This window comes from Eutrigla gurnardus, assembly GCF_963514095.1.
Source record: "Eutrigla gurnardus genome assembly, chromosome: 5".
NCBI classification, from domain to species: Eukaryota; Metazoa; Chordata; class Actinopteri; order Perciformes; family Triglidae; genus Eutrigla; species Eutrigla gurnardus.
The window spans coordinates 12,820,001-12,829,422 of NC_139919.1; the positions used below are offsets into that span (position 1 = coordinate 12,820,001).

At 42.6% G+C, this 9,422-nt stretch overlaps 1 protein-coding gene across 3 annotated transcripts in view; it reads right to left on the reverse strand.

Moving 5' to 3' along the window:
- LOC311013083 (prominin-1-A-like) overlaps nt 1-8,899 on the reverse strand; it is a gene marked incomplete at its 3' end in the record, with an annotated part of 78,100 nt that extends 69,201 nt beyond the window's left edge. For 2 of the 3 annotated variants that reach the window (XM_084008988.1, XM_084008989.1), the window contains exon 1: nt 8,305-8,899. In XM_084008988.1, the coding sequence (XP_083865114.1) occupies nt 8,305-8,533 (229 nt within the window). In that variant the 5' untranslated portion in view covers nt 8,534-8,899. The remainder of the gene's footprint in view (nt 1-8,304) is intronic. The other variant, XM_084008990.1, reaches the window with a different exon arrangement.
- Between the last annotated feature and the right edge of the window lie 523 nt (nt 8,900-9,422).

Here is a 9,422-nt window from a genome sequence, read left to right on the forward strand (position 1 = left end):
CTGCCTTTTTTTTTAATCAAATTGGTTAGACTACATAATACCAGAAAATGGTGAAATACAGCTCATCACAATTTTCCCAGAACCCAAGGACTTCATATTACATTTACTGTTGGTCCAAAATATAGCGATATTAAATTCACGATTATTTAAAACAGAGAAAAGTACCAGTTCCTCACATTTGCAATGCTGGAATTCTTTGCAATTTTGCTTGTTAAATTGAACAATTAATCAATTATCAAAATAGCTGTTGATTCATTTTCTGCTGATGGACTAACTGATTGCTTTAGTGAGGCTTTATGATTCTATATACAGAGAATAGGAAAAGAGAGAGAGTGTAGGAAAATAACCAAAAACAATGCTTTTATTCCTGGTGAGTTTAAGCCAATGCACACTACAAAAAAAGAAGAAAAAACAGCAAAAACAAGCTACATTTTATTATTTTTTACCTTTTAGGTATCAGTTTTGTCTGCACCATGTAATCCTCCTGAGGTGCAGAAATGTGACTTTCAGTGCATGGGGTACTTTATCTGCAGTCGAGTTTCATGACATTTCATGAGATAATCCTGATGCCAAATGCAGAGACAGGTTCTAGTTGAAGATTCGGAAATACTATCAGAGGTCAGCAGTTTATGATTTAACAGTAGTGAATGTGTGTTGTTTGAATGATAAACAGAGAATTCAGACAGTATTTCTTGGAGAAAGCTATTTTTCTTCTCTTTTTTAAAACAAAGTGTACCACTAAATAAAACATCTGTAAATATCGGCAGAGAGATATTAGGATATTTCCGAAATGTTTGTCATTAACCTGCGATGGCCTCCTTATCTCTGTGCTGCAGTGACACGGTGCCTCTGGTAATCAGCTGGCATTGTGTTGTAGGCCAGTAAGGCTGTGCCTGTTAATGGTGCCAAGGGCCATCACTGTCAGTGCAATGACATGACTCTATGTGACGGCACAAAAACACTGCAGAGGAGCCATATACATCACTTTCTGTTGTGCAGATGCTACTACAGTATGACTGGGTCAGGTACAGGAGCAGATGCAACATCCTCAATCTGTTTATTTATAGAAGGATGGTTTTCTAAAATTCAAATGTCATATATTGTAAATGCGTGTCATATGTTTGTACGCTACAGTTAGGATCTGTAAAAGATCACAATCATGTCTGTTTGGTTAGATAATTGCATGTTGTGCCTCAGTGAATCTTCTCACAATGACATTTGATCTTGTCTAGTAACAGATGGATGCAAAGAAAAGTTTAAAATATTGAACTCCTTCCACACATCCAGACATGTTTGCCACAGAGCAGCTATTCAGTCCTACAGATTAATGGAAAGCAGCAACATGATCCCATTTTCTCGAGTGTCGGGATTTGTGGACATCCAATAGGCTGAAGCAAACATTAGTCATGTTTCCACCAGCAAACATTTGAGACATGATACTGGCTGAAATGTCAAAGAAAATCCTTCAGGGTTTGATCATTAATGGGCAAGTGAACATCCTTATGTGTGTCAGCAAATGTTGGCCATATTTCAGCCTGCCTGAAGACAACAACATGAATATGAAATATGCATTGATAATATTTTAATAGTTTAATAGCGAGACTGTCCTCCCAAGAAAAAAATAGTTTTAGCAAGCTGTTCATTTCCCGTTTCCAACTGAGAGTCAATGTTTGTTTATTTTGACCAAGACCGCAATTGTTCTCTAACCACATGGTTGTTATTGTAACCATGACAACTAATGTCCCCTAACCTCAAAGGTGCAGTATACGACATTCAGAGCATTAATATAGCAGCAAAAAACCTTTGCTATGTAATGATATAGTGGAGCAATGTCTACCTGAGCTGAGAATTAAGCCTCTCCCTCTGTGTGTTTGTGTGTGTGTGTGTGTGTGTGTTGAAGTCGGAGCTTTTCCACTCTTTGTATTCATAACCGGGCCGGCGTTGTGTGGGTTTGGTGTATGACCGTGCATGTGAGTGCACCTCACTGGCTAACTCATGGCTACCGCTCTGCACTGCTCTCCATTAGGCAGTTACAGCCAGGACGGTGTAATTCAGGAAGCATAGCACCCACCCTCCAGTCTCCCCTCAAGTAAACACTGTTCAAACCTTCTCAGCACGTGTACGTAGTACGGTACGTTAGTGCTGTTAGCACTGTTAGCTGCAAGCATGTGGCTCAGCTGTCGCCATGTTTAGAGACAGTAGATGTGCTTCCAATCTTGTATTATGTAACCTTATTGAAAAAGTAATTAAAACCCAAACCATGATCATAAAATGGATTGATTTTTCAACAATGAAAAACAGGTAAATTGTAGGCCAGATTCCTCCCTCTAATAATAACATGTGGTAATGACAAAATTAGAAAACACAGACACCAGCTCATCATTTCAGCACATGTGGTTCTGCAAGTCATTGGTACTCACTTGTTTTTGATACTATAAATAGAGAAATGATTCAGATCTGCCAAATATTATGATTGCAAATTTAAGCCCTTTTGGGGAATCACCACAGGATCTAATGGAAATCTCCACAGATGCTGAAAGAATCTCTAATTAGGAACATGTTTATAACTGTCTGCAAAAATGCTGAAAAATCATAGTCATAACTTAATTTGCCTTTTCTGACACGTAAATATTTCCCCAACCTCCACAGAGATGCTTAAGTGCAGGGTCAGCAACACAGTGAAACTCAGTATGTTGCTCAAGGACACTTCAGCCAAGCAGATGCTTGCTGTCATGGGGCTAGAGCTCCGACCTTCCAGTGGAAGGACACTCTTTACTCACTGTACTACCATACTGTAGCGCCTGCAGCACGAGCCAGACAGGGTGCTATTACTGACCCGTGTGGGCTCACTTCATTTATTTCTATCACCAGGTACGTTTGTGCAGTCAAATTGAGCACTGGAGAGTTAATGGCCTCTGCTGTGTTCAAGGTTAAAACAACACCAAACCTTCCCCTCATCTACATGGAAGTTAATCTTATTTGGCACCAAAATTAACCAAGTATGCAATGCTGGTAAAACCAGCTTTGTTGGCTAAATTAAAGAGGACCAGATTCTACAAACAGATTTATTTTAATGCAGTTTTTCTTCACAGTCAGCTGTCAGTTCTTGACATTTCCACTTCAGCTGTACAGTGCCCAAAGATGCTGTGTGCAGTCTAATCCACTAACACTGATTAGCTATGCTTGTAATTTGTATTCTAAGCAAAAACGTTGCTATCATGTTCTAATTTGGAGAACTTAAGTGTGTGGGTGTAAACAACAATTAGTGTAATTGTTTAGTATTCTTTAATAAACCTTGGTTTTAGGTCAAATTAGTCATTCTAGAGCCACATGATGGTAAAGTGACAGCAGACAACAGCCTCCCTGAATAAGACTAAATCAGACCATCAGGGAAAAAGCTAGGAAAATAGTCAAGTATATCATATTGCATTTTATTCCCAATGCTGCTCAGAGTAATCACAGTCCACGTCTTTTCTACCATCAGCACGGAGTCTCTCCTCCTACTCTTGTGCCGTGTGCAGCCTGTTTCTCCCGAGTTAGAACCAAGGCAGCCACTAAGTAACGTTACTTCATAATAAGTTAAAGCAAAAATAAAACAACCTTCCATTCTCCAGACGGTGGTTTCGTTGAACTTCCCTTAGCAAAGGCACTGCCGATCTTTATTTATTTAACTTTTATTTACACTATTGAGGGCCGACCTGTCTTCGGCTTGAACAGTTACATACATTCACACCCAAAAGCAGCCCAGTTCAACCACAGTCAGATCTTCTGGCCACTGAGCAGCTCCACTGGAGCTACTGGTGCTGCTTTCCTCACCTCCTCTAACCCTCAATCCACTAAAAGTGAGAGGCATAAGTTTTCATCTGCACCTTTCAATGTGTCTCTTTAAACATCCCATCTAAATATCTGGAATAGCCGTTTATTCGTTTTTAGACTACATATTTCTAGTCAACCGTAAATGTTTATAATTATATTTAACTACCGGCTTGTAATATGTTAAATGTCAGCAAACCTTATGCTGGTATACAACCATCAAAGAAGAGAGAGGACATTTTATTTTATTATTTTAATTTTAATAAAAACGAAATAACCCTTGGTTACCATTATACTTGATATATCTCAGCATTAAACGGTAAAAAGGCAGAGACTTCTTCCTCGGAACATGAAAGACATTACACCTAAAATGTCTTCTACTTTACAATTCCAGTAAATCTTTGATGCACATCACGGAGAGCTTCGATCTCTGCTTTGTCCTTGGTTAGAAATCTTTTGAAGCGCTGCTCCTGTCCTTCACTGAACACCACAGTCGTTTCATGCTTCTGAGCTGTGAAAAACCCCACTCTGGACTCCCTTCTGATGCGTGTTCAATAACAAACATGGCCTGAGATTGTATAACCTGAGCTATTTTACCTCCCACCACACTGGTGCAGTGAGACATATTAAAACACACCATGGCTGGTGATGGGTTTTCCCTGGCAACTGCTACTTGTCTTGAATTTATGCCAGACTTTGACTCAGCCTCTGTTATCTGTAGGTGTGGTTTCTCGAGGAGAGGGAATAGACTCTAATGAGGAAAGATTTCCAACAGGGATCTGCTGCATGACAGTGGCTGGCATCAGCTCCCGCGCTCACCCACAGGCGTCAAATGATACTATTCAAACTGCAGAAGGCTCTTAATGCATCTCTGCAAACAACGGCTGACTTACACCAAGATTAATTAAAGGACTTACTTGGAAAACTGAAAGTTAAATGTATTGGTTTTATTAGAGTCGTGGATGAATAATTAAAATCCCTTGTAGCTAAAGGTGGCTGTCCACCATAGACTGTTTGTAATATGGACGTAGTTTCCATGGAGACAACCGTAGGTTTCTGAAGTGCTCAAAGTGGCCATTCAGCCATGGCAGTGACAATACAGCCTAACTCTGATAATGGGCAATGCCTTAATATAATTAAAATGGGTAGGTAATATACAAATTCACTCCCCATACAGTTATCAGTTAAAGGGGAAATTAGTTACAGAGACCAAGACCGTTCTTCTAACAGGCTGTAATCATGTTTATTTCTGTTTGTAAAGTTGGACATTTAAGCTGAAATGAAGAATGCCCCTTTAAACATTTAAGATCAAGCAAAAGCTGATCTTTTAAATGATGAAATTGAATTCCTCCCTACGTTATGTCCCGTCTGCCTTTCCTGTTTCACTCAGAAATGCTACATAGCTAGATAGATAGCTAGATAGCTACGGATGGACATTTCAACTCAACTCTAACAAAGGTTTCCATGGAGATTGACTCACTTTTGGAGCCAGCTTCAAGTGGCTACCAGAAGAACTGCAGTTTTTGGCACTTCCACATTGGTAAATATTGATAAATCGGAAACTGGAGTAAAAACCCCATTAAGGTATTTCTATTGTTGAGTCTTTAATCTGTCTCTAAAAGTAATTTTCCTCGTTGTGTGATCGGGACAAACAACTCCATTCTGTTCTTGGTCTTTTTAATTTAGGCAGCAGAATTCTCTACCTGAGAGATTCACAAGAAGGACATAATGGTCGTTATTAATTAAGGCTTGGACAGAAAAATACCTTCTTCTTTTTTCAGCGGCGGAGTCTGAGAGAGAACAGAAAACACTTGTGTTCCTTCATATCATTGAACTTCTCAACTCTTTCCCAACCGTCACGTTGCTTCCTCTCACGTGAAAGGTGTTGACTGTCTCTCGAGCATTGTGGCTCGTTCCCGAAATGTCGGGTCGTGTTTGAATGAAGCTGTAATGAAGATTTACGTAATAACCACCTGTGTCTCGATGAAGAAAAGCCACTGTAACAGCTTGACGAAGCCCGCACAGTCGTGTGTTGCACGTCTGAGGGGGGCTAATGATCCTGAACATCAGCCTGTGTATTAATGCATGTAGCAGCTGTGTGTTGGTGAGAGTGTGGGTGGGTGTGAGGGAGGGAGAGAGGGGGGAGAGAGGTGAGACTTCCACACTGCAGCGGACAGCCATTGGAAACTGTAAAAGAGAACATGTCACTGTTCATTTGCTTCGTGTGGGTGTCGTTGATCGACATTTGATGCTTCTTTGCTAATAACACCTCCTACGAGCCGGGAGCCAGTTTGATGCAGAGAATGAACGCGTCAGTCGACCGCATCAAACATTCATGAGATTATAAAGACGTTGTACAATGTAAAATGTCACGCAGTGATCGTGGAAGACGTGGTGACGGGGTGTCGCTAATTACACAGCAACCAAGTGGTTTCTACGCCGACACCGATACATCAGGCTGAGATTGTCTGTTCATTAGTTACTGACTAAATAAGCAAATGACGTTTTCCTTTTACCTCGAGTGTTATCCATCCAGCAGCTGGTGCTAAACACGGAGGTCCATGGAAATGTTGTTTGAGACCTACAAAACTTGACGTGTTGTATTGTTTTTAAACTTTAACAGAATTATTTGCTCAACTGTCAGATCTGTTGAAGCCTGTTTCTTCTGTTTTAAAGTATTATTACAGCCGCGAGATGACAGGAAACAAAGGTCCGAGCTGCTTGAACTACCGTGGTGGTAGTTTGACTCACTGATCCAAACTCAAGGTTTACAAGTATGTTTGAAGCTTTTTTTTTAGGTAAGTGGACTTTGAGTAGGTATTAAATGATACCCCATTTTATTTGTATGGAGATGGTGTTGTTGAGTTTGTTCTAGTTTTGGAGCTTTAAGATAACTGATTTATTGTTCAGGTAATTGATTAAAGATTGGCTGATTGTAGCTTTCTTAAATGAAGAGTGATTTTGTTTTATCATTGTAAATTTATTTTTTGTGCATTATAAAACAATCTAACTGGAGATTTGTCACCCTCCCCTGTGGGACGTTTTCATGCAAATTTTCCCTATTTTTTGAATTTATGTGGTGTTATTGACTGAACGATGAATAATTCGCTGTAGCCCTAATTTCACAATAATGCAGACGTAATTGTGACTGGCTGTCAACCGCCTGTCTGCACAAAAAGAGGATGTGCGCAGTGAGATCTGTGCTTTTACGTCCCCCAGAGACGCTGAGCGTCCCTCTGAAGAACAACTGACTAGAAGATGAATAGCACTGGTGAGGAAGAACAGTTTTTTTTCCTGAAGATTGATTCATTCTTGAAATGTTTGCTGGAAGAGGGCTGCTGCTGTGGTTCACCACAGAGACACCCCCATCCACTCAGCATACACAGAGCTCTGACATCTGCATCACCTCCAGTCACAAACCACTGGAGTGGAAACTATTGGCAGATTATTTTCTTCACTTGTCTTAAAGACGTTAATGTAACTCCAAGTTGTGTTTCCCAAACAAAAGGTACGGACTTCAACTTCCAGCGGTTTGCTTCAAACCAGCTTGTGTTCATCAGGACAAACCTGACAGATCTGGATGCACTGTGCTAAATATCCAGCATGCACTGCAGCTATTAATAAGCAGATGGCCTTTAATCGCGCCATTAGATTCTGATAAACCTCAAACTAATAATGAATTCCCCAAGGACAAAACTGCAGACGTGCAGAAGCGTTCCTCTGCTGAACTGTTGACTTCAAACCCACAGTTTCCACATGATTTCCGTTCTCCTCCGTGCATCATGTGGCGGGTGCAGCCATGAATGAATTCACTCCACCAAGCAGTGGTCTGCTCTATAGGATTAGGCCACGAGCCCCCGGGTGCTGGTGACAAACTGGAAACGAAAAGGCCAACAACATATGGAGCAGGGGCTTATGGGATTACTCAATTAACAAGGTGACTCAGTGAGCTGCTAATCTGCAAAATGTTCCGACGGAGTATGGACACAGGCTTGTGACGCATGGAGCGGAGCCGCATCTTCTGAGCATCCAAGAAGACCCGTGTGTGTGGGGCCACGCGCACTGTGGCTTCTCTGGGTGTCTGGGACAAAGATTCACTCAGGCAAAAAAAAAAAAAAAAAGGTGTGTGAACCGGCCACTGAGCACGTGATGGCTCATTAATTGTAATTATCCTGACATAAAGTGCCCCGCGGGCAGAAACACCACCTTCGAGAAAGCTGTCAGCTGTGCGCGCAAATCAAAAGGCGCGCGGCAGGGATGGACAAATACGGGTTACAAAACCCATCAGTCCCAACCAGGGAAACCAACGAGATCCACTATGATCCAGATCTCAGTGGATCCTACATGACGAGATGTCAGATGTGAATGCAGTTTCTAAAAGTTCACTATCGCAATTCTTAGAAACGGTACAGTGTTTCTGCTGCCAGCCTCTGCCGGACCCCCCAAGGGATTTCTCTCTGTGGCACCGTGAGACTGGGTGGGAGCGCTTACCTTGTGGGAACGCGTTGGGTTGCACGACATACAGGAAAGCGTGCGCCATGTGGAACAGGATCCCTATCGGTCCCGGTTCATAATGGGCCAGAGTCTCGTAAACTCCCGCGGGCACATAGCCGAAATCCAACTTTCCCGGGGGCGGGAGTCTCCGCGGCTCCGTCTCGTGCTGGAGTTCACCGGACGCCAAAAGCACCCAGAGTAGCAGGAGGATCCCGGTCTTCCACATCCTGCTCAAATTAAACCTTGGTTGGCCGTCAAACTAGGGTTAGACAGCCAAAGAGCTGGGAGGTGACTGGCTGGGTTCTTCTCAAAGGGGAAGGAGTGGAAAGTGTCCAGATGGATGGACCGCAGCTTTCTAAGTGCTGCTGCCCGCGGAGGGACTCGTTCTGAGCATCGTTCCCCGCGGTCTCAGGCTCCGAGCGGACGCAAAGCGGCAGATCTTCTCCCCGTCTCCGGTCTTCGATGCGTTCACTAACGCCGACATGAGCGCGCCTGTCGCTTCCACTCCAGCATCTGTGCGTCACGGGAGCGGGCGGGGGGGTGCGCGCCTCCGTCACATCTAGGGAGGACCGGTCCAGAGGGAAGCGCTCCTCCTGCCGGGGAGAGGAGGGAGGAGCTCCGACGACAGGAACATCTTGTTTCAGTATGCCATAGAAACAGCCAGCGGTGGGATGTAGCTGCTACGATACATCGCGACAGTACTTCGCAGGGCTACGCTTGTGATGTACATAATAGTGAAAGAAGCATTCAGATCCAGTACTTCAGTCATAATACTACCCTGGCAAAATACTACAGAACACATTCAAAATGTCACTCAAGTAAAAGTATGAACGTATTGTTAAAGTATCAAAAGTAAATATTCATCAGACAGAATGTTGTATAATAATATATTGTATACAAATCACTGATGCATCGACATGTGATCAGCAAGGTCACGGTGGGGATCCACATTTTGTGTAAATGTGCTTTGCTGTTGTACTTGCACTTTACACAGGTACCTCCACTTCACTTCATCTCAGAGGGAAATAATGTACTCAGTACATTGTAAAACTACGCAGTTCTTCTCACGCTTCACTGTACTTCACTTGATGAAGCACGTCCCTCGGCTAACTTTC